At 45.6% G+C, this 26,346-nt stretch overlaps 1 protein-coding gene across 1 annotated transcript in view; it reads left to right on the top strand.

Annotated features, from left to right (window-relative positions):
- The window catches only part of SLC30A9 (solute carrier family 30 member 9), a 218,272-nt gene that overhangs the window by 149,284 nt on the left and 42,642 nt on the right, over positions 1–26,346 (top strand). The window contains exons 8-10 of the mRNA XM_063921008.1: positions 6,437–6,504; positions 7,097–7,199; positions 24,975–25,030. Of these exons, the coding sequence (XP_063777078.1) occupies positions 6,437–6,504; positions 7,097–7,199; positions 24,975–25,030 (227 nt within the window). The remainder of the gene's footprint in view (positions 1–6,436; positions 6,505–7,096; positions 7,200–24,974; positions 25,031–26,346) is intronic.

Here is a 26,346-nt window from a genome sequence, read left to right as displayed (position 1 = left end):
TTGTTTGACTTGGCCCCTTGATGTGTTCTTGTCTGTTTGAACAATTTCTTGTGTGGGGGATCTTACTTTTGAATTTGAACACATTTTACTTTTTGAATGCTGCACTTCACTTTTTCTCTAACGTCCTAAGTGGATGCTGGGGACTCCGTAAGGACCTTGGGGAACAGCGGCTCCGCAGGAGACTGGGCACATCTAAAGAAAGCTTTAGGACTAACTGGTGTGCACTGGCTCCTCCCCCTATGACCCTCCTCCAAGCCTCAGTTAGATTTCTGTGCCCGACGAGAAGGGTGCACACTAGGGGCTCTCCTGAGCTTCTTAGTGAAAGTTTTAGTTTAGGTTTGTTATTTTCAGTGAGACCTGCTGGCAACAGGCTCACTGCAACGAGGGACTAAGGGGAGAAGAAGCGAACTCACCTGCGTGCAGAGTGGATTGGGCTTCTTGGCTACTGGACATTAGCTCCAGAGGGACGATCACAGGCCCAGCCTGGATGGGTCCCGGAGCCGCGCCGCCGGCCCCCTTACAGAGCCAGAAGAGCGAAGAGGTCCGGAAAAATCGGCGGCAGAAGACGTTCCTGTCTTCAATAAGGTAGCGCACAGCACTGCAGCTGTGCGCCATTGCTCTCAGCACACTTCATACTCCGGTCACTGAGGGTGCAGGGCGCTGGGGGGGGGGGGGCGCCCTGAGACGCAATAAAACATGATAAAAATACCTTACATGGCAAAAAATACATCACATATAGCTCCTAGGCTATATGGATGCATTTAACCCCTGCCAGAATATACAGAAAAACGGGAGATAAGGCCGCCGAAAAGGGGGCGGAGCCTATCTCCTCAGCACACTGGCGCCGTTTTCCCTCACAGCTCAGTTGGAGGGAAGCTCCCTGGCTCTTCCCTGCAGTCACTACACTACAGAAAGGGTTAAAAAAAGAGAGGGGGGCACTAATTAGGCGCAGTATTAAAACATACAGCAGCTATAAGGGGAAAAACACTTATATAAGGTTATCCCTGTATATATATATAGCGCTCTGGTGTGTGCTGGCATACTCTCCCTCTGTCTCCCCAAAGGGCTAGTGGGGTCCTGTCCTCTATCAGAGCATTCCCTGTGTGTGTGCTGTGTGTCGGTACGTTTGTGTCGACATGTATGAGGAGAAAAATGATGTGGAGACGGAGCAGAGTGTCTGTAACAGTGATGTCACCCCCTAGGGGGTCGACACCTGAGTGGATGTACTGTTGAAAATTACGTGACAGTGTCAGCTCTGTATAAAAAAACAGTGGTTGACATGAGACAGCCGGCTACTCAGCTTGTGCCTGTCCAGACATCTCATAGGCCGTCAGGGGCTCTAAAGCGCCCGTTACCTCAGATGGCAGATACAGACGCCGACACGGATACTGACTCCTGTGTCGACGGTGAAGAGACAACCGTGATTTCCAGTAGGGCCACACGTTACATGATTGAGACAATGGAAAATGTTTTATACATTTCTGATAATACGAGTACCACCAAAAAGGGGTATTATGTTCGGTGAGGGAAAAACTACCTGTAGTTTTCCTGAATCTGAGAAATAAAATGAGGTGTGTGATGATGCGTGGGTTTCCCCCCGATAACAATTGATAATTTCTTAAAAAGTATTGGCTGTATACCCTTTCCCGCCAGAGGTTAGGGTGCGTTGGGAAACACCCCCTAGGGGGGATAAGGCGCTCACACGCTTGTAAGAACAAGGGCTCTACCCTCTCATGAGATGGCTGCCCTTAAGGATCCTGCTGATAGAAAGCAGGAGGGTATCCAAAAATGTATTCACACACATACTGGTGTTATACTGCGACCAGCAATCGCCTCAGCCTGGAGGTGCAGTGCTGGGTTGGCATGGTCGGATTCCCTGACTGGAAATATTGATATCCTAGATAAGGATAGTATATTATTGCCTATAGAGCATTTAAAAGATGCATTTCTATATATGCATGATGCACAGCGGAATATTTGCCGACTGGCATCAAGTATAAGTGCGTTGTCCAATTCTACCAGTAAAATGGTCAGGTGATGCGGATTCCAAACGGCATTTGGAAGTATTGCCTTTGAAAGGGGACATTTGGGGTCGGTCTTTTAGACCTGGTGGCCACGGCAACAACTGGGAAATCCACGTTTGTACCCCAGGTCGCCTCTCAAAATAAGACGCCGTATTATCAGGCGCAGTCCTTTGTTGGCAAGCGGACAAAAGTTTCCTCTTTTCTGCTCGTGACAGAGGGAGAGGAAAAAGGCTGAAGAGATTAGCCAGTTCCCAGGAACAGAAACCCTTTCCCGCCTCTGCCAAGCCCTCAGTATGACGCTAGGGCCTTACAAGCTCAGGCACGGTGGGGGCCCGTTCTCAATGAATTTCAGTGCGCAGTGGGCTCACTCGCAAGTAGACCCCTGGATCCTTCAGGTAATATCTCAGGGGTACATATTGGAATTCGAGACGTCTCCCCCTCGCCGTTTCCAAAAGTCGGCTTTACCGACGTCTCCCTCTGACAGGGAGGCAGTTTTGGAAGCCATTCACAAGCTGTATTCCCAGCAGGTGATAATCAAGGTACCCCTCCTGCAACAGGGAACGGGGTATTATTCCACACTATTGTGGTACCGAAGCCAGACGGCTCGGTGAGACCGATTCTAAATCTAAAATCTTTGAACACTTACATACAGAGGTTCAAATTCAAGATTGAGTCACTCAGAGCAGTGATTGCGAACCTGGAAGAAGGGGACTACATGAGGTCTCGGGACATCAAGGATGCGTACCTTCATGTCAAAATTTACCCTTCTCACCAAGGGTACCTCAGGTTATGGTACAGAACTGTCACTATCAGTTCAGACGCTGCCGTAGGGATGGTCCACGGCACCCCGGGTCTTTACCAAGGTAATGGCCGAAATGATATCCCTTCGAAGGAAGGGAATTTTAGTTATCCCTTACTTGGACGATTCCCTGATAAGGGTAAGATCCAGGGAACAGTTGGAAGTCGGTGTAGCACTATCTCAGGTAGTGTTGCGGCAGCACGATTGGATTCTCAATATTCCAAAATCGCAGCTGGTTCCGACGACTTGTCTTCTGTTTCCTAGGGATGATCCTGGACACAGTCCAGAAAAAAGGTGTTTCTCCCGGAAGAGAAAGCCAGGGAGTTATCCGAGCTAGTCAGGAACCTCCTAAAACCGAACCAAGTCTCAGTGCATCAATGCACAAGGGTTCTGGGTAAAAATGGTGGCTTCCTACGAAGCAATCCCATTCGTTAGATTCCACGCAAGAACTTTCCAGTGGAACCTACTGGACAAATGGTCCGGGTCGCATTTTCAGATGCATCAGCGGATAACCCTGTCACCAAGGACAAGGGTATCCATCCTGTGGTGGTTGCAGAGTGCTCATCTTCTAGAGGGCCGCAGATTCGGCATTCAGGACTGGGTCCTGGTGACCACGGATGCCAGCCTGCGAGGCTGGGGAGCAGTCACACAGGGAAGGAATATCCAGGGCTTAGGGTCAAGCCTGGATACATCACTTCACATAAATATCCTGAAGCTAAGGGCCATTTACAATGCTCTAAGCTTAGCAAGACCTCTGCTTCAAGGTCAGCCGGTGTTGATCAAGTCGGACAACATCATGGCAGTCACCCACGTAAACAGACAGGGTGGGACAAGAAGCAGGAGGGCAATGGCAGAAGCTGCAGGGATTCTTCGCTGGGCGGAAAATCATGTTATAGCACTGTCAACAGTATTCATTCCGGGAGTGGACAACTGGGAAGCAGACTTCCTCAGCACGACCTCCACCCGGGAGAGTGGGGACTTCACCCAGAAGTCGTCCACATGATTAAAAAACTCGACAGGTATTGCGCCAGGTCAAGAGACCCTCAGGCAATAGTTGTAGACGCTCTGGTAACACCGTGGGTGTACCAGTCAGTGTATGTGTTCCCTCCTCTGCCTCTCATACCCAAGGTACTGAGATTGATAAGATGGAGAGGAGAAAGCACTATATTCGTGGCTCCGGATTGGCCAAGAAGGACTTGGTAACCGGAACTTCCAGAGATGCTCACGGAGGATCCGTGGCCTCTACCTCTAAGAAGGGACCTGCTCCAGCAAGGACCCTGTCTGTTCCAAGACTTACCGCGGCTGCGTTTGACGGCATGCCGGTTGAACACCGGATCCTGAAGGAAAAAAGGCATTCCGGATGAAGTCATCCATATCCTGATCTAAAGCCAGGAAGGATGTAACCGCAAAAACATTATCACCGCAGTTGGCGAAAATATGTTGCGTAGTGCGAGGCCAGTAAGGCCCGACGGAGGAAATTCAACTGGGTCTATTCCTACATTTCCTGCAAACAGGAGTGTCTATGGGCCTGAAATTGGGGTCCATTAAGGTTCAGATTTCGGCCCTGTCAATTTTCTTCCAAAAAAGAACTAGCTTCAGTCCTTGAAGTTTAGACGTTTGTAAAAGAGGTACTGCATATACAGCCTCCTTTTGTGCCTCCAGTGGCAATTTGGGATCTCAATGTAGTTTGGGTTCCAAAAGTCACATTGGTTTGAACCACTTAAATCTGTGGAGTTAAAATATCTCACATGGAAAGTGGTCATGCTGTTGGCCCTGGCCTGGGCCAGGCGCGTGTCAGAATTGGCGGCTTTATCCTGTAAAAGCCCTTATCTGATTTTCCATTCCGACAGGGCGGAATTGAGGACTCGTCCTCAGTTTCTCCCTAAGGTGGTTCCAGCGTTTTCACCTGAACCAACCTATTGTGGTGCCTGCGGCTACTAGGGACTTGGAGGAATCCAGGTTGCTGGATGTTGTCAGGGCCCTGAAAATATGTTTCCAGGACGGCTGGAGTCAGGAAATCTGACTCGCTGTTTATCCTGTATGCACCCAACAAGCTGGGTGCTCCTGCTTCTAAGCAGACTATTGCTCGTTGGATTTGTAGTACAATTCAGCTTGCACATTCTGTGGCAGGCCTGCCACAGCTAAAATCTGTAAAAGCCCGTTCCGCAAGGAAAGTGGGCTCATCTTGGGCGGCTGCCCGAGGGGTCTCGGCTTTACAACTTTGCCGAGCAGCTACTTGGTCAGGGGCAAACACGTTTGCTAAATTCTACAAATTTGATACCCTGGCTGAGGAGGACCTGGAGTTCTCTCATTCGGTGCTGCAGAGTCATCCGCACTCTCCCGCCCGTTTGGGAGCTTTGGTATAATCCCCATGGTCCTTACGGAGTCCCCAGCATCCACTTAGGACGTTAGAGAAAATAAGAATTTACTTACCGATAATTCTATTTCTCATAGTCCGTAGTGGATGCTGGGCGCCCATCCCACGTGCGGATTGTCTGCAATACTTGTACATAGTTATTGTTACAAAAATCGGGTTATTATTGTTGGGAGCCATCTTTTCAGAGGCTCCTCTGTTATCATACTGTTAACTAGGTTCAGATCACAAGTTATACGGTGTGATTGGTGTGGCTGGTATGAGTCTTACCCGGGATTCAAAATCCTTCCTTATTGTGTACGCTCGTCCGGGCACAGTATCCTAACTGAGGCTTGGAGGAGGGTCATAGGGGGAGGAGCCAGTGCACACCAGTTAGTCCTAAAGCTTTCTTTAGATGTGCTCAGTCTCCTGCGGAGCCGCTGTTCCCCATGGTCCTTACGGAGTCCCCAGCATCCCCTACGGACTATGAGAAATAGAATTATCGGTAAGTAAATAATTATTTTAAGTAATATGCTTGTATTTAATTTTTTTACTTAAAAAATGTAGACCGCACCATAAACAGACGTATAACAGTGTGCTGAATTGAGGTCTGCCATGAAGTTAAATTGCTGCTGCATTATTTTATTTAGAAGTCTATTAAAGCAATATTCAATGACACCAGTTAAATCTCTGAATCAAAATGGCAACCTCCACTATGGGGCAGATTCAATAAACTGCAAGGGTCACCCATTGGCTAATTGTCAGCCCTGAGCTATTCAATTAAGGCTCGCTAGAGGGTGCACTTAGCAGGAGTTAAATGCACCCTCTCGGACTTAATGCGCAGGTAAACCCTTAAATTTCGGCACTTCATGTGGAGTCTATGGATTGGGGCGAGTTATCTGAGAAATTATCGAAATTGTCTAACAATTAAATAGCTCCAGGCGTAAAACCTCGGTCTTTACCAACTCTGTAAACACCACAGGTATTGAATCTGCCCCTATGTTTGTGTCATGGGTTGCAGCAATTTTGCCTCAGTTTTAATGGTTCCTAGTGAATTTATAGACTGAACATTTCTTTCTTTCACAAAATGGCTGTCTACTGTTTGCAGATGGAAGGTCTATTTTAAAATGCTATAGCAATGAGTAATCACAAACAAACATGGGTCTGATTTTCGCTCAATACCTCTATTGCATTCATTAATTTGCTCCACATTTTCCTATTTACAGCTATTACATGTGGAATATTTCTGTTTGATTGCAGCCTCGGCTGAGCACAGCGTCCATGTTTACGAAGGGTCCTGGTAAAGTTGTAATGGTTGCTATCTGCATGTGAGTTGCACTTGAGAAATAAATACAGAATTTATTCTATGCTTAAAATACTTATTTTCAATCTTTTTCATATCCTGCCTGCAATTATCTTTAAATCCTATGAGGGTTTATATTTTGTGGATGTAATTAAATTGTTACTCAGCAGTATATTTATAATCATTTTATTTCACAATCCTTTTCAATTATATTTGCTATTCTTATTTTTCTTTCCTTAGGTCTTTTCTTTTTGTCATCAGCTGTTGGTATATATATATATATGTATATATTTTGCTATTTAGTCCATCTTGTTTTTTGGGACAATACTATTTATTTGATGTCTGTGTGTGCACTATCCTGGCTTTGAATCCCTAGTAAACAGCATCTTTGATCCTGGTCATATTTATTTGTTTTGTAGATTAAGCTTCTTAGAACAAGGAACTCTTTAATAATTTTAATTGACATCTCCGTTTGCTCTAGGTGCTACTGTCATCTATAATGAAATTCGCATACTTCGTACAAACAATAAAATTACTGATTTTACTCTAACATGAAATGTAAGTGCTTTGATATTGACGTGTTTTTACTTTTTTCCCCCCCCTCCTCATGAATCCAGAAACGGATTAAACTTTTTCTTTAAGCTTTTGGCCTGGGTGTACACGGGTTCTGCCAGCATGTTTTCTGAAGCAATTCACTCCTTAGCTGATACTTGTAACCAGGTAAGGAAAATGCGCAGCTTTGGGTCTCAAAAGCATGCAGTTTGTTAACCCTAAAGTTGAAAATCATCAATTGCAAAGTAAATAGACATAGCAATGAATCACTTGATGAATGAACAACATTGGTGCTGCCCACTTCATTAGGTTGCCCAATTTTTGCCACCTAATGATAGGTAAATACCTGAACGATTTCACTCACAATCAGACTTTTCAATTAATAAAAAAAGTTTTGGGATTATCTGTCCTAAGATCGTCACAAATGCGATGTTCGTTAATGAAGTACTGCCAGATATGTGGATGATGATGATTATGATTATTATTATTATTATCCTTTATTTATATGGCGCCACAAGGGTTCCGCAGCGCCCAATTACAGAGTACATAAACAAATAATCAAACCGGAAAACAGCAACTTACAGTTGGTGACAGTATAGGACAAGTACAGGGTAAATAAACATAGTTACATCAGCAGATGACACTGGAATAAGTATCAGGTGGCAGAAGACTGCTGGATTTGGTGCAGTTGAAGATTATTAAAGTAAGAAAGGATAAGCACATGAGGGAAGAGGGCCCTGCTCGTGAGAGCTTACATTCTAAAGGGGAGGGGTAAACAGACAGGGGTGACACAGATGGGGTACATAGAGAGCGTAGAACAGAGGGTTAGGATTAGACACAGGACTAGACCTGTGTAGGGCAATCCTCTCCTTGAACTATTAAGTATACCCTGACATGTAGCAGTAAATTTATTGTTTATTACATTAAATGCCCTTGTGGGCTGTTATATGTCGGCAAAAGCATTAGACAGTTCAAGGAGAGGATTGCCCTACACAGGTCTAGTATACGAGCAGCTTTAGAAGGTAGAGGCAGCGATCTTCCAGTGGCACGACACTTCAAAAAATGTAATCATAGCTTGTCGTCCATCCGCTATAAAATGATCGACCATGTTCCATCCAGTAATAAAGGTGGTGATAGAGGCCAGGTGCTATTGAGAAAAGAAGCGTGGTGGATCCATACCCTCCAAACGGTTCACCCGCAGGGCCTCAATGAAGCTCTTAGCTTTAATTGTTTTCTGTAATTTATCATCTACAGTCTGCTTTATTTTTGGCCGTTAAAGTGTGCCTTTTATGCATTTTATGTAGGCACCATTATTCACTAGAATATGGCTAGTATGCAATGCTTATTAGTATATAAGGTATTACATAGTATTATTATCTATATTTTGTTTTCACTAGATTGTTCGTTCACAAATTAGCGTATGCTATCGCATTATCATTCCATTATTAAGGTGCACATCATTCTGTTTTCAGGATGGTTGTGCTGCAGTACAATTTATATTGTGAGTGTTAGCGACTTATATATCAGCATGTAGTTTACATTGCATGCTTCTTTAATTAGCTCTTCTGCTGTATAGGATAGTGGTGCCGGGTATATAGATATACATATCTTTATGTGTTTTTAACTGTTCGTTATTTTCATGTTTCTGTATTGTTAAAGTGTTATTTCAGTACGTCTGCACTTCCTGTTGTGTCTGGTTGCCTAGCAATGCCCCGACGTGTGTGCAGCCGCGTCCCCTACCCGCCTGACGTGGTTTTTCGGTGCAGTCCTGCACTGATGACGTCGTCGTTTGGCGGCAGGGAGGGACGGACGTAGCCGCGCGATCTGAGGCCTGCCAGGTACCGGGTTTGTATTTAAATGTTTTGTATCACAGGTTGCTGGTTGTGTCTTGATAAAAGGGAACCATCCCTGAAACGTTGACCGCATCAGCGTTGCCTTTGCTGTCGTTTTTCTGAGTGCCACCATACGCTCTTCTACATGCTCTTTCTGAGAGGTTAGGCACCGGACCCGTTGTTTCCATTGCAAGCGTGAGTGCCGGACTTTTGTCTGTATCTATCTATATATCTATATCTATATATATATATATATATATATATATATATAAAAGATGCTGTCTTATATATATATATATATATATATATATATATATATATAATCAGCAGGAAATAACGAGGCGGCACTCGGAGTCTTGTAAAACAGCAAACCATGTGATAGTGCAGATCAACGTTTCGGGGTTTCCCCCTTCGTCAGGATTAGTGCAATGTAACAAACAGTGTGTTTAAATACAACTTACCCCCTCTTCAGACCATCCCCTCTGGCCGGTGCCGCTGGCCGCACCGTCCCGGTCTTCAGACTGACGTCACCAGCGTCTCACAGGAAGTGACATGCCGGCGCCGGGAGGCGCGTCCATAGCAACCCAGCCTGACAACCAAACATAAATACATAAATATCGTTGTGAAACAGTGCCGTGAAAAACATCAAATAAGACACGGCTTTGTGACAAAACCACTTATACGAGCTGTCATATATTAGCTGTTGCATCAACAGTATTGAAAATGTTTCCACCATATAGACATAACTTAATCTGTGCAAAACATATTATAACTCTATTCAGGATAAAATACCCATATTAAAAGCTAAACCCGTATAAGCTCGTATAAGTGGTTTTGTCACAAAGCCGTGTCTTATTTGATGTTTTTCACGGCACTGTTTCACAACGATATTTATGTTTGGTTGTCAGGCTGGGTTGCTATGGACGCGCCTCCCGGCGCCGGCATGTCACTTCCTGTGAGACGCTGGTGACGTCAGTCTGAAGACCGGGACCGCGCGGCCAGCGGCACCGGCCAGAGGGGATGTTCTGAAGAGGGGGTAAGTTGTATTTAAACACACTGTTTGTTACATTGCACTAATCCTGACGAAGGGGGAAACCCCGAAACGTTGATCTGCACTATTACATGGTTTGCTGTTTTACAAGACTCCGAGTGCCGCCTCGTTATTTCCTGCTGATTCTATACAAAGGGTTTGTACCCCGGGAGGAAGGCACCTGAGCAAATCAGTCCCATAACAGGGACAGAGCCGAGTGCCGGAGCAGAATTTGTGTGTGTGTGTGTGTGTGTGTGTGTGTGTGTATGTATATATATATATATATATATATATATATATATATATATATATATATATATATGTATATATAAAACAAAGTGAAAAAAGGCGCCTCCTAGTGCAATATTGATCGTATGATCAACCTCCACCAATAACACCCTATAAGTGGGAGGTGTACCGTAATCAGTGGTCTTAAACCACCTTAAAGCAGCGTGTATAGATCCAATACTTTTCCCCGATTCTGATAATTAATTTTCTGGGTACAGTGGTCACTCAGATGTCCCGAGGCTCAATTCTCATAATCGCCCAGATGCAAAAAAAATGAGAAGCAAAACGACCATAGTGTAGTAAAGTTTAAAAAACACACATATTTATTTGGTATAACACATAAAGTAAGTAGTTGCCCGTACCATATAAAAGAATAAAAACAGCTTATCTGATATCAAATATGTCAGTCCATCGGTCTGTCACTCAACGCGTTTCGTCCGTTGCTTACTGCAGGACTTCCTCAGGAGTGTGTACAGAAAGGCCCCCTAGGACCTCTATTTATACCCCTCTTAATGGGGAAGATTGCTTCAAAATGCTCACGAAATTACCGGAAGTGACATCACCTCTGGTCCCGATTAAAAAAAACAAAACAAAAAAAAAACTTTTTTTTTTCTTTTCTCCTTTTTTTTCCAGTCATTATAATGCTGTGATGATAATATTTATATATTAAAATGCCCCACAACAGTGCATCAAGCTGCTGACTTTTAGAAAATTGCATCTATTGAGAGGCGTCCCCGCTCCCGCTGCCCGTGACCGCCGGAAGTCACGAGCAGGCCGGGCAACGCTTCCGCCCTCAGTTGCTCCAGCGTCAGGCGCATCTACAGAGCATGCGCAGGACTAGGCCGGACACAGTGCCGCCCGTCCTCGCCGCTCTTGTGTGCGCCCGCTGTGAGGGATGCAATGATCTTTTGTCCATGCACCACGGCGCCATTTTAAAGGAGATCATCCGATATTTGTTAAACCAGTTAATTTCATAGAAGTAGTAATAGTGATTAATGTCAAATTCTTTTGTAAATAGGAAGGAATATTGATAATAAGAATATATTAAAAATATATTAAGAATATATTAAAAATAAGGATGAGAATGAGAAGGATTATGGGAGAGAACTATCAATAGATGATGATGCAAAATTCAATTGATAATAAAAATCATGAAATCATGAAAATACTTTATACACATATCAATATATAAAAAAATTCATATATATAAAATTCATATATATAAAAAAAATCCATATATGTAAAAAAAAGTACATGTGTAATAAATATATATAAACAAATCATATCGGAATATATACATATATAATACCATATTATAATATAAAATCATGAAGATTAAAAAAAAAAAAAGTTTTTTTTTAATCTGGACAGGAAGTGATGTCACTTCCGGTAATTTTGTGAGCATTTTGAAGCAATTTTCCCCATTAAGAGGGGTATAAATAGAGGTCCTAGGGGGGCCTTTCTGTACAAACTCCTGAGGAAGTCCTGCAGTAAGCAACGGACGAAACGCGTTGAGTGACAGACCGATGGACTGACATATTTGATATCAGATAAGCTGTTTTTATTCTTTTATATGGTACGGGCAACTACTTACTTTATGTGTTATACCAAATAAATATGTGTGTTTTTTAAACTTTACTACACTATGGTCGTTTTGCTTCTCATTTTTTTGCATCTGGGCGATTATGAGAATTGAGCCTCGGGACATCTGAGTGACCACTGTACCCAGAAAATTAATTATCAGAATCGGGGAAAAGTATTGGATCTATACACGCTGCTTTAAGGTGGTTTAAGACCACTGATTACGGTACACCTCCCACTTATAGGGTGTTATTGGTGGAGGTTAATCATACTATCAGTATTGCACTAGGAGGCGCCTTTTTTTCACTTTGTTTTTGTAGATTTTAAGAAGACCTGACTGAACAGCGGGCCATTTGGAAAAATAGGCAGCCACCCTGGGAATTAAAGGGAAAGTGCTCTGAATTAAACCTATACGCTATTAACCCAGCCAACTGTCTGGAGGAAGGTTTTCTACGCGCCGAATATCACCCTTTGGAGATTTTATATATATATATATATATATATATATATATATATATATATATATATATATATATATATATATATATATATATATATATATATATATAAACATGCCCAAAGAGACATTAGTCTACTGGGTTCTAGAGTCAACGCTATGTCGATTTCTGCTAGACGTGTCCTGTGGAACATGCACAGGTGATGCCGACTAAAAGAGGCATATGCAAGGTTTACCTTACAAGGCTGAGGAATTGTGTGGAGAAGGGCTCTCGGACCTGGTCTCCACAGCTATAGCTGGTAATTCTAATCTTTTGCCTTATATTCCCGCACAGCCTAAGAAAGCACGACATTATCAAATGCAGTCCTTTCGATCACAAAGCAAGAAAGTCCGTGGTGCGTCCTTTCTTGCCAGAGGCAGGGGCAGAGGAAAGACGCTGCACAACACAGCTAGTTCCCAGGAACAGAAGTCCTCCCCGGCCTCTACAAAATCCACCGCAGGACGCTGGGGCTCCACAGGCGGAACTAGGCCTGGTGGGGGCACGTCTTCGAAATTTCAGCCACAAGTGGGTTCACTCCCAGGTGGATCCCTGGGCAATAAAAATTGTGTCTCAGGGATACAAGCTGGAAGTCGAAGAGATGCCGCCTCACCGATACCTCAAATCGGCCCGACCAGCTTCCCCCCACGAGAGGGAAATAGTGTTAACTGCAATTCACAAATTGTATCTTCAACAGGTGGTGGTCGAGGTTCCCCACCTTCAACAGGGAAGGGGTTATTATTCGACCATGTTTGTAGTCCCGAAACCGGACGGTTCGGTCAGACCCATATTGAATTTAAAATCCCTGAACATATACCTGAAAAGGTTCAAGTTCAAGATGGAATCGCTGAGAGCGGTCATCGCAAGCCTGGAAGGGGGGGATTTTATGGTGTCTCTGGACATAGAGGATGCATACCTTCATGTCCCCATTTATCCACCTCATCAGGCGTACCTCAGATTTGTGGTACAGGATTGTCATTACCAATTTCAGACGTTGCCGTTTGGTCTCTCCACAGCACCGAGAATATTTACCAAGGTAATGGCGGAAATGATGGTACTCCTGAGGAAGCAAGGGGTCACAATTATCCCATACTTGGACGATCTCCTCATAAAGGCGAGATCAAGAGAGCAGTTGCTGATCAGCGTAGCACTTTCTCTGGAAGTGTTACGGCAACACGGCTGGATTCTAAATATTCCAAAGTCGCAGTTGGTTCCTACGACTAGTCTGCCTTTCCTGGGCATGATTCTAGACACAGACCAGAAAAGGGTTTATCTCCCGATAGAGAGAGCTCAGGAACTCATGACACTGGTCAGGAACCTATTAAAACCAAAACAGGTGTCAGTGCATCACTGCACTCGAGTCCTGGGAAAGATGGTGGCATCATAGAGGCCATTCCCTTCGGCAGGTTCCATGCGAGGACCTTTCAATGGGACTTACTGGACAAGTGGTCCGGATCACATCTTCAGATGCATCGGTTAATCACCCTATCCCCCAGGGCCAGGGTGTCTCTTCTGTGGTGGCTGCAGAGCGCTCACCTTCTAGAGGGCCGCAGATTCGGCATTCAGGACTGGGTCCTGGTGACCACGGATGCAAGCCTCCGAGGGTGGGGAGCAGTCACACAGGGAAGAGATTTCCAAGGTCTGTGGTCAAGTCAAGAGACTTGCCTTCACATCAACATCCTGGAACTAAGGGCCGTATACAACGCCCTGCGTCAAGCGGAGAACTTGCTTCGCGACCAACCGGTTCTGATTCAGTCAGACAACATCACCGCAGTGGCTCATGTAAACCGACAAGGCGGCACAAGGAGCAGAGTGGCGATGGCGGAAGCCACCAGAATTCTTCGCTGGGCGGAGAATCACGTAAGCGCACGGTCAGCAGTGTTCATCCCGGGAGTGGACAACTGGGAAGCAGACTTCCTCAGCAGACACGACTTCCACCCGGGAGAGTGGGGACTTTATCAGGAAGTCTTCGCACAGATTACAAGTCGGTGGGGACTGCCACAGGTGGACATGATGGCATCCCGCTTCAACAAAAAGCTACAGAGGTATTGCGCCAGGTCAAGAGACCCTCAGGCGGTAGCTGTAGACGCCCTGGTGACACCGTGGGTGTTCCAGTCGGTCTATGTATTCCCTCCTCTTCCTCTCATACCCAAGGTGCTGAGGATAATAAGAAAAAGAGGAGTGAGAACAATATTCATTGTTCCAGATTGGCCACGAAGGACTTGGTATCCAGATCTGCAAGAAATGCTCACAGAGGACCCGTGGCCTCTTCCTCTAAGACAGGACTTGTTGCAACAAGGGCCCTGTCTGTTCCAAGACTTGCCGCGGCTGCGTTGGACGGCATGGCGGTTGAACGCCGGATCCTAGCAGAGAGAGGCATTCCAGATGAGGTCATTCCTACGCTGATAAAGGCTAGGAAGGACGTGACAGCTCAACATTATCACCGTATATGGCGAAAATATGTTGCTTGGTGTGAGGCCAGGAATGCCCCTACGGAGGAGTTCCAGCTGGGCCGTTCCTTCACTTCCTACAGTCAGGAGTGAATTTGGGCCTAAAATTGGGTTCCATTAAGGTCCAGATTTCGGCCCTATCCATTTTCTTTCAAAAGGAGTTGACTCCTCTACCTGAAGTTCAGACGTTTGTAAAGGGAGTGCTGCATATTCAGCCCCCTTTTGTGCCTCCAGTGGCACCTTGGGATCTTAACGTGGTGTTGAGTTTTCTGAAATCCCACTGGTTTGAACCACTCAAAACGGTGGAGTTGAAATATCTCACGTGGAAGGTGGTCATGCTATTAGCCTTGGCTTTGGCTAGGCGTGTGTCAGAGTTGGCGGCTTTGTCACATAAAAGCCCCTATCTGGTTTTCCATGCGGATAGAGCAGAATTGCGGACCCGTCCATAATTTCTGCCGAAAGTGGTTTCATCCTTTCATATAAACCAACCTATTGTGGTGCCTGTGGCTACTACTGGCTTGGTGGATTCCGAGTTGCTTGATGTGGTCAGGGCTTTGAAGGTTTATGTAGCCAGAACGGCTAGGGTCAGGAAAACAGAGTCTTTGTTTCTCCTGTATGCTTCCAACAAGCTTGGTGCTCCAGCTTCAAAGCAAACTATTGCTCGCTTTATCTGTAACACGATTCAGCAGGCTCATTCTGCGGCTGGATTGCCGCTGCCAAAATCAGTTAAGGCCCATTCCACTAGGAAGGTGGGCTCTTCTTGGGCGGCTGCCCGAGGGGTCTCGGCATTACAGCTTTGCCGAGCGGCTACTTGGTCAGGTTCCAACACTTTTGCAAAGTTCTACAAGTTTTATACACTGGCTGAGGAGGACCTTGTGTTTGCTCAATCGGTGCTGCAGAGTCATCCGCACTCTCCCGCCCGTTTGGGAGCTTTGGTATAATCCCCATGGTCCTTACGGAGTCCCCAGCATCCACTAGGACGTTAGAGAAAATAAGATTTTACTTACCGGTAAATCTATTTCTCGTAATCCGTAGTGGATGCTGGGCGCCCGTCCCAAGTGCGGACTTCTTCTGCAATGCTTGTACAGGTTGAGTATCCCATATCCAAATATTCCGAAATACGGAATATTCCGAAATACAGAATTTTTTGAGAGACTGAGATAGTGAAATCTTTGTTTTTTGATGGCTCAATGTACACAAACTTTGTTTAATACACAAAGTTGTTAAAAATATTGTATTAAATGACCTTCAGGCTGTGTGTATAAGGTGTATATGAAACATAAATAAATTGTGTGAATGTACACACACTTTGTTTAATGCACAAAGTTATAAAACATATTGGCTAAAATTACCATCAGGCTGTGTGTATAATGTGTATATGAAACATAAATGCATTCTGTGCTTAGATTTAGGTCCCATCGCCATGATATGTCATTATAGTATGCAATTATTCCAAAATACGGAAAAATCCGATATCCAAAATACGTCTGGTCCCAAGCATTTTGGATAAGGGATACTCAACCTGTATATAGTTATTGCGTCAATAAGGGTTATGTTATGGTTGCATCAGGGTTGGACCTGATGCTCTGTTGTTGTCATACTGTTGACTGGTTGTTATAAACTCATGTTATACGGTGTGGCTGGTATGAATCTTGCCCTGGATTACCAAAATCCTTTCCTTGTACTGTCAGCTCTTCTGGGCACAGTTTCTCTAACTGAGGTCTGGAGGAGGGGCATAGAAGGAGGAGCCAGAGCACACCAGAACCTAAATTCTTTCTTAAAGTGCCCATGTCTCCTGCGGAGCCCGTCTATCCCCATGGTCCTTACGTAGTCCCAAGCATCCACTACAGACTACGAGAAATAGATTTACCGGTAAGTAAAATCTTATTTTTTCTGTTTATATGCTGAATATCTCTGCTCTAGTAACATGGTTACATAGTTTCTGAGGTTGAAAAAAGAAAATTTCTCATACGTCCTAGAGAATGCTGGGGTCCACTTCAGTACCATGGGGTATAGACTGTTCCGCAGGAGCCATGGGCACTTTAAGACTTTTCAAGGGTGTGAACTGGCTCCTCCCTCTATGCCCCTCCTCCAGACCTCAGTTTTAGAAATGTGCCCAGGCAGACTGGATGCACTCCAGGGGAGCTCTACTGAGTTTCTCTGAAAAGACTTATGTTAGGTTTTTTATTTTCAGGGATGACTGCTAGCAACAGTCTCCCTGCTTCGTGGGACTGAGGGGGCAGAAGTAGGAACCAACTTTCTAAAGAGTTTCATGGCTCTGTTTCTGGCTGACAGGACACCATTAGCTCCTTAAGTGTACTGAACGCTAGCTGTGCCTAGATGCTCACTCCCACAGCACGCCGTCACCCCCCTTGCAGAGCCAGAAGTCAGAAGATAGGTGAGTGCTAGAAGAGAGATCTTCAATCAAGGTGACGGCTATAGGTACCACGCGGCTGGCGGGAGCGCAGCGCGCCATACTGCCCACACAACACAGGCACTGCAGGGGGGGGGGGGGGGGGGCGGCGGTGCCCTAGGCAGCATAATACCTTACAAAACTGGTAGAAAAGTGGCACAGCCCTACCCCCGCCAGTATAAATAATATTGTCAGAATCTCTAAGGAGAAACGTGCCATTGCTGGGGCGGAGCTTCCTCCTCAGTCAGCCAGCACACTGCTCAGCGCCATTTTCTCTCCTCAGGCTGCAGAGACCACGCTGGTCCTCCTCCACTACTAAATACAAGTATCAGGGTGCAAAAAAGGGAGGGGCACAGTGAAATTTGTGCTTTACATTGTGTATTTACGTTATAAAAAGCGCTGTATGTCAGCGGGCATTTTATGTTTCTCAGGCATTGTATTACTGGCGCTGGGTTTGTGAACTGGCTGCTCTTATCTGTGTCCTTCTGACAGATTTTACTGTTGGTCTGTCCCCTATAAGTCCCGGAGTGTCTGTGGTGTGTGTGTGCACGTGTGTGACATGTCTGAGGCAGGGAGTTCTTCCCCTGAGGGAGCCATTTTAGGGACACAGAGTTGTAATGTGGTGGCGCTGCCAACACACCACGAGCCTGAATGGGTGAAAGAAATACGTGATAGTGTGAATCATATCGGTAGGAGATTAGATTAGTCTGAGTCTCATGCAGAAAGCTGGAGAAAATCAGTTGAAGATGTGATTTTTCCGGGATCTGCTGTCTCATCCGCAGGCGACCCCTCTGGGTCACATAAGAGACCGTTTGCAAACATTGTACATACTGATACCGACACGGACTCCGATTCTTGTGTCGACGATAGTGACTCCAGGGAGATAGATCATAAATTGGCAAAAAACATACAATATATGATTGTTCCTATAAAGGAGGTCTTAGAAGTTACGTAAGCCCCTACTGTACCTCAGGAGAAGGCTTATTTCTATAAGGAAAAGAAATGTAAGGTAACTTTCCCTCCTTCCCACGAGCTAAATACTCTTTTTGAGGGAATGTGGGTGAATCATGAAAAGAAATTTTATATTCCCAAAAGGATTTAGATTGCTTATCCTTTACCTTTAGAGGACAGGAAAAGGTGGAAGTCACCCCGGTATTAGACAGTGCACTGTCAAAGTTAACAAAAAAGGTGATTCTCCCTGCACATTGGACGGCTTCACTAAAGGAGCCGGCAGACCGCAAAATGGAGACAACGTTAAAATCTATTTATGTGGCCAATGGTACGCTGCTCAGGCATTGCTTGCGCGTGGGTGAATCGTGCTATTGAAAAATGGTCAGATAACTTGTCATCGGAAATTGACACGATTGATAGAGACGAGATACTCCTAACATTAGGTAATATCAAAGACGCTGCCGCATACATGCTGGAAGCTATGAAGGATATTGGACTCTTGGGTTCAAACGCCGCTATAATGGCAGTATCGGCTCGGAGGGCGTTGTGGATTCGCCAGTGGAATGCTGATGCAGATTCCAAAAGAAACATGGAGGCTCTCCCGTATAAAGGTGAGGCCTTATTTGGTGATGGGCTGGATGCGTTAGTCTCGGCGGCTACCACAGGTGAGTCAACATTCTTGCCTTATGCTCCTGCACCGGCGAAAAAGACACATCACTCTCACATGCAGTTCTTTTGGCCCAACAAATACAAAAACGCCAAAGGTTCCCCCTTCTTTGCAGGTAGAGGGAGGGGAAGAGGAAAGAAATCCGAAGTGTCTCCAGGATCCCAGGAGCAGAAGTCAAAACCCTGCTCCTGCCAAATCTGCGGCATGACGCTGGGGCTCCCTTGCGGGAGTCCGCTCGGGCGGGAGCACGTCTGAAGCTTTTCAGTCAGATCTGGATTCAATCTGGCCTGGACCCATGGGTCTTACAAATAGTGTCCCATGAGTACAAACTGTAGTTTCAAGACGTCCCCCCATGCTGATTTCTCAAAATCGACCTTCTCTTCCAGAAAGAGAGGCAGTAACAACGGCAATTCAAAAATTGTCAGGATCAGGTCATTGTCCTGGTACCCTTGTCACAACAAGGAGAAGGTTTTCAGACCGATTTTAAACCTGAAAAATCTGAATCTCTACCTGAGAAGATTCAAGTTCAAGATGGAATCCCTGAGGGCAGTGATTTCCAGTCTGGAGGAGGGGGACTTCATGGTGTCAGTAGACCTAAAGGATGCTTACTTGTATGTTCCCATTTATCCTCCTCACCAAGCTTATCTGAGATTCGCAGTACAGGATTGCCATTACCTGTTCCAGACGTTGCCATTCGGTCTCTCCACGGCACCGAGGGTATTCACCAAGGTGATGGCGGAGATGATGGTCCTCCTTCGTCAAAAAAGAGTCAATATAATTCCTTATCTGGACGATCTCCTGATAAAAGCAAGATCCAGGGAACAGTTGGTGCAGAACATCGCACTCTCCCTGTCAATGTTCCAACAACAAGGTTGGATCATGAATTTTCCAAAGTTGCAGTTGGAACCAACGACAAGATTGTCCTTTTTAGGGATGATTCTGGACACAGAAGTACAGAGAGTATTTCTTCCAGTGGAAAACGCTCTGGAAATCCAGAAAATGGTCAAACAAATATTGAAACCAACAAGCATGTCGATCCATCAATGCATTCGGTTGTTGGGGAAAATGGTAGTGGCCTACGAGGCCATACAGTTTGGCCGATTTCATGCCAGAGTTATTCCAGTGGGACCTTTTGGACAGGTAGTCCGGATCCCACCTACACATGCACTGGAAGATAATCCTGTCATCCAAAGCCAGGATTTCGCTCCTGTGGTGGCTACACAGTTCTCTAGAGGGACGCAGGTTCGGCATTCAGGACTGGGTCCTGGTAACAACGGATGCAAGTCTCCGAGGCTGGGGAGCTGTCACACAGGGGAAAAGCTTCCAAGGAAAATGGTCAAGTCAGGAAGCCTGCCTTCACATAAACGTTCTGGAATTGAGAGCCATTTACAACGGCCTTCTACAAGCGGTGCATGTTCAAGATCAACCCGTGCAGATCCAGTCGTACAATGTAACAGCAGTCACAATCATAAACAGGCAAGGCGTAATGAAAATCAGAGCGGCAATAGCAGAGGTGAGAAGGATTCTCCTCTTGGCAGAAAGACATGTAAGAGCTCTGTCAGCAATTTTCATTCCGGGAGTGGACAACTGGGAAGCAGACTTCCTCAGCAGACACGATCTCCATCCAGGAGAGTGGGACCTCCACCAAGAAGTCTTCGCAGAGGTGACAAGTCTTTGGGGAGTTCCTCAAGTAGACATGATGGCATCTCGTCTAAACAAGAAGCTTCAGAGATATTGGCCCTCATTCCGAGTTGTTCGCTCGCTAGCTGCTTTTAGCAGCATTGCACACGCTAGGCCGCCGCCCTCTGGGAGTGTATCTTAGCTTAGCAGAATAGCGAACGAAAGATTAGCAGAACTGCTACTAAATAATTATTTGCAGTTTCTGAGTAGCTCCAGACCTACTCACAGATTGCGATCGGCTCAGTCCGTTCAGTTCCTGGTTTGACGTCACAAACACGCCCTGCGTTCGGCCAGCCACTCCCCCGTTTCTCCAGACACTCCCGCGTTTTTCCCTGACACGCCTGCGTTTTTTAGCACACTCCCGGAAAACTCTCAGTTACCACCCAGAAACGCCCATTTCCTGTCAATCATTTACCGCTCAGCAGTGCGACAGAAAAGCGTTGTACGAACACCAACAAAACTCCTCTAAGTTTTGTGTTAAATAACTTAGCGCATGCGCTCTGCGTACCATGCGCATGTAGCAGCAAATCGCAGCATAGCGAAAATCGGCAATGAGCGAATAACTCGGAATGACCACCATTGTTCCAGGTCGAGAGACTCTCAAGCAATAGCAGTGGATGCACTGGTGACCCAGTGGGTGTTTCAGTCGGTATATGTTTTCCCTCCACTTCCACTGATTCCGAAGGCTCTCAAAATAATAATAAGAGTAAGAGTTCGAGCAATCTTCATTGCCCCAGACTGGCCAAGGAGGGCTTGGTATCCAGATCTTCAGGAGTTGCTCATAGAAGATCCTTGGGCTCTTCCTCCTCGCGAGGACCTGCTGCATTCATTTTATTAATCTCCAAAAAGAACACTTTAAAAATTCCATGCTGATGGCATAGATGAAAGTTGAAACACAAATGTCAATCTTGTTATAAGCACATAGAAGTGCTATCTTGTTGCCAAGACAATTTCAAACATCAATGCAATGTAATAGACCAAATCCAAAACTTATCAGTCTGCCGGCCTCGGTCATCAGGTGACCGTTCTAGACTCCTGCACCATGTTACAGACCATCATTGCTGCCAAAAGCCATTCCTTGGAATGTTCAGTTGGCAGGTTCCTTGCCAAGGTGTTCTCGTGGGTCCTGTGGGACAAGGGGTCCGGTTCCCACCTACACATACACGGGATAATCCATGTTGTCAAAAGCCAGGGTTTCGCTCCTGTGGTGGCTCCACACCTCGCACTTACTAGAGGGACGTAGGTTCAGGGTCAGGACTGGGTCCTGGTATCCATGGATGCAAGTCTCCGAGGCTGGGGAGCTGTCACTCAAGGGAAAAGCTTCCAAGAAAAATGCTAAAGTCGGGAAGCCAGCCTTCACATGAATATGCTGGAATTGAGAGCCATTTACGACGGCCTTCAGCAGGCGGTACATCTTCTTCAAGATCACCCCGTGCAGATCCAGTTGGATAAGGTAACAGAAAAAAGCAGAGCGGAGATGGCTGAGGTGACGAAGACCTCCTCTGGGCAGAAAAATCTGTAAAGGCTCTGTCGGCAATTTTCATTTCGGTGGACAACTGGGAAGCATGGTTCCTCAGCAGACACTATCTCCGTCCGGGAAAATGGGACCTCCACCAGGAAGTCTTCGCAGATGGTGACAAGTCTTTGGGAAGTTCCTCCAGTGGACGTCTCAACGAGAAACTTTCGAAAAATTGTTCCAGGTCAAGAGACCCTCAGGCAGTAGCAGTAGATGCTCTGGTAACCCAGTGACTATTCCGGTCAGTGTATTCATTCCACTTCCACTGATCCCAAAAGTTCTCGGGATAATAGGAAGAACAAGGGTTCGGGGGAATTTTCACTGCCCCAGACTGACCAAGGAGAGCTTGGTACTCAGATATTCAGGAGTTGCTTATTAAAAGATCCTGGACCTTTTCGCAAAGGAGCTACTACGGTAGGTATCGGGCATGTACCTAGACTTACCGCGGCTATGTTTGACGGCATGGCTGTTGAGCGCCGGATCCTAGCCCGAAAGGGTATTCCCAGGGAAGTCATCCCCACTCTTATTCAGGCCAGGAAAGGAGTAACGTCTAAACATTACCACCGTATTTGGAGAAAATATGTGTCTTGGTGTGAATCCAAGAAGGCTCCTACGGAAGAGTTTGAGTTGGGACGTTTTCTCCATTTTCTGCAGGCCGGTGTGGATGCGGGCCTTAGATTGGGGTCAATCAAGGTCCAGATTTCGGCCTTATCAGTTTTCTTTCAAAAACAATTGGCCTCCTTCCCAGAAGTTCAGACATTCGTGAAAGGGGTTTTGCACATCCAGCCTCCATTTGTGCCTCCAGTGGCACCATGGGACCTTAATGTGGTGTTGCAGTTCCTTCAATCAGATTAGTTTGAACCTCTGCAGAAGATAGAATTGAAGTTTCTCACTTGGATAGTGGTGATGCTTTTGGCCTTGGCATCTGCAAGGCGGAAGTCTGAGTTGGGGGTTCTGTCTCACAAGAGCCCTTACCTGATCTTCCATGAAGATAGGGCAGAGTTCCAAAGGTGGTTTCATCTTTCCACATAAACCAACCTATTGTGGTGCCAGTGGCTACTGACACTTTCACTGAGTCAAAGTCTCTAGATGTGGTTAGAGCTTTGAAGATTTATGTCGCAAGAACAGCTCGGATACGGAAAACAGAGGCTCTGTTTGTCCTGTATGCTCCCAACAAGATTGGGTGTCCTGCTTGTAAGCAGACTATTGCGCGCTGGATCAGAGGTACGATTCAGCACGCTCATTCCACAGCAGGATTGCCGATACTGAAGTCGGTGAAGGCCCATTCTACTAGGAAAGTAGGCTCATCCTGGGCGGCTGCCTGGGGCATCTCTACTTTACAAATTTGTCGAGCAGCTACTTGGTCAGGGTCAGACATATTTGCTAAATTTTATAAGTTTGACACTTTGGCCGACGAGGACCTCAATTTGGTCAATCGGTGCTGCAGAGTCATCCGCACTCTCCCGCCTGTACTGGAGCTTTGGTATAACCCCATGGTACTGAAGTGGACCCCAGCATCCTCTAGGATGTATGAGAAAATAGGATTTTAATACCTACCGGTAAATCCTTTTCTCCTAGTCTGTAGAGGATGCTGGGCAACCGACCCAGTGCGTACTTTACCTGCAGTTTGTTTTTTATAGTTACACAAGTTGTGTTTCATTTGTTTTCAGCATGTTGCTGTAAATGGTTCATGCCTGTTGGCGTGTGTCATGTTGAATGCCATGTTGTGCGGCATAGTTGAGGTGTGAGCTGGTATAAATCTCACCATTAGTATAAAAGTAAATCCTTTCCTCGAAATGTTAGTCTCCCTGGGCACAGTTCCTATAACTGAGGTCTGGAGGAGGGGCATAGAGGGAGGAGCCAGTTCACACCCTTGAAAAGTCTTAAAGTGCCCATGGCTCCTGCGGAACCGTCTATACCCCATGGTACTGAAGTGGACCCCAGCATCCTCTACGGACTAGGAGAAAAGGATTTACCGGTAGGTATTAAAATCCTATTTTGTCCATCCAGTTCAACCTCTTAGTGCTCTCCTACACTGTAATATTTTTAATTTTAACTGTGGCGAATGTTTTCTTTAATTATTTTATAGTGCATGATTTACCCACCGTAACCCTGTATATCCTTATCCATTAGGAATTTATCTAGCCCCTTCTTAAATGTAATGATCGAGTCCGCCATTACTACTCTCTCAGGCAGGGAAGCTGTAGCCTCATTTGCTTGTTTCACTGTGTTTCATGGCTCATAAATGACTTGAAATTTCCATAAATGTGACTATCCTACCACTGCCACAAGGTGGCACTAGTTTCATCATTTTACTGAATACAGACACTGAACAGAAAATTGAGCGCTCCTAATATTATACTGAATTAAAATCAATGTTAAGATTGTTTCGTAGTTTTTAAAAGTAATAATAAGATAAGATTTTTTTATAAAAATTGGCTCATTCTGAGTCGGACGGAATTGGCAATGTAGACAAATCTCGCGGATCTCTGAATACTGCACATGCGCTAAAGAAAAGTTGATGATTGTGAATCCGCCAAATCAGACTTGAGCGCACAGATGCGGTTCACTGGATTTATTTGTCCTTCGATGGACCACGCTATCTGTGGCATAGGCGTTTCTGGGCGACCACCTTGCGTTACATCTAATAGGAGTGTCTTGGGCGTTTCATGGGAGTGTAGCCCGCCTTTCATCCACCACGGTATACAGAGGTAATATGCCCGTCTACCATTGTGGGGTGGGTGCAAGTCCAAATACTAATGATGGCAGAGGAGGGAAAAGCAGGAGAAGCACGGATTTTATACAGCGGAATTCTCATATAAGCTAGTAAGCGGGCTCCCATGGCCGCAGATACTTCCAACTGAGAATCAGCCCTTTTGTCGTCATGTATTGAGAGTTTAGGAGAACTTCATTTAGAATATCTTTTCCACTATGTTCAATTAGGCCATAAATTGTATATTATGTGACCATAATTGTGTATAACTGCTGCCAGTTCTGTAGAGGTCTGCATAGGTGACTGATTTCTGTGTTCCCTATTGCAGGCACTGTTGGCAGTGGGTATCTCACAGTCTGTACGGACACCTGATCCTGGGCACCCGTAAGTCATCTTTACATTCACATTCTGCAGTGTCTGGCATTGTAATATTATTATTATCCTTTATTTATATATTTATTTATGTAATACTTTGTATCCAGCTAGTTCTAGAAGCAGATGTTTGCTGACATGAAGAAGCTGAATGTTTTATTATATATCGCATACATATAAACAGGCTGATATTACTTGTCAGACCACATTATCATGTCTCCCTCACCTGCCTCTTTACAATCTCTCCTTAACTCTGCTGTTAGACTGAGCTATTTTTCACCCCGCTCTGCTTCTACCTCCCTCTCTGCCAATACCTCGTCACTTTCAGAATTCTGTTTAGACTCCTCATCCTCACCTACTATCTCCCCTTATCTCAATCCGTACTCCCTCTCGCTTCAGTCAGCTGGTGAATGCCATCTCTCCTTCCCATTGATTTACCACCTCTCACTCCCATCAAAGTCGCCTCCTTTGCGGCCCTTCTGTGTTGGACATTCTCCCTGTTCTTATCAGACTCCTCCCCTTCCTTCATTCCTTAAAAACTCACATGTACACTTAAGCCTACTGACCCACCACAAGGTCCCTAACCCTCACCTGTTATGTGTCCTACATCTCCCCAGTAGTATGTAATCTCTGCCAGTGCTTTTCTCATTCCTCCTCCTAACATTTACGTAATTATTACGTGTATGTGACTAATTTATGTTTCTCATACGTCCTAGAGGATGCTGGGGTCACTTCAAGAACCATGGGGTATAGACAGGATCCGCAGGAGACATGGGCACACTTTAAGACTTTCAAATGGTGTGACCTGGCTCCTCCCTCTATGCCCCTCCTCCAGACTCCAGTTTTAGATCTGTGCCCAGGCAGACTGGATGCACAACTGAGGAGCTCTACTGAGTTTCTCGGAAAATTCTTTTAGGTTTTTTATTTTCAGGGGGGCTACTGGCAACAGTCTCCCTGCATCGTGGGACTTAGGGGAGAGAAGTCAGACTTACTTCTAGGGAGTTTAAAGGCTCTGCTTCTTGGCTACAGGACACCATTAGCTCCTGAGGGTTTGGAACACTAGGTAAACCTAGGGGTTCACTCCCAGAGCCCGCCGTCACCCCCCTTGCAGAGCCAGTAGACCGGTGAGTAGAAGAAGAAAAGAAGACTTCAGTGACTGCTTTTGAGGCACCCTGGGCAGCATATACACCTCAATTATAAGACTGGCAACAGGGGACATAGATGCTGGGGCACTGTCCTAACCACAGCCAGTATAAAAATGTTAACTAAAATAGCGGGACTGAAGCGTGCCATTGCGGGGGCGGGGCTTAGCCCTCACAGCTCACACA

The sequence above is a fragment of the Pseudophryne corroboree genome, chromosome 1 (genome assembly GCF_028390025.1).
Source record: "Pseudophryne corroboree isolate aPseCor3 chromosome 1, aPseCor3.hap2, whole genome shotgun sequence".
Taxonomy (NCBI): Eukaryota; Metazoa; Chordata; class Amphibia; order Anura; family Myobatrachidae; genus Pseudophryne; species Pseudophryne corroboree.
Note: the sequence above shows the minus strand (reverse complement) of the source record. Positions and strands in the feature narration are given on the sequence as shown.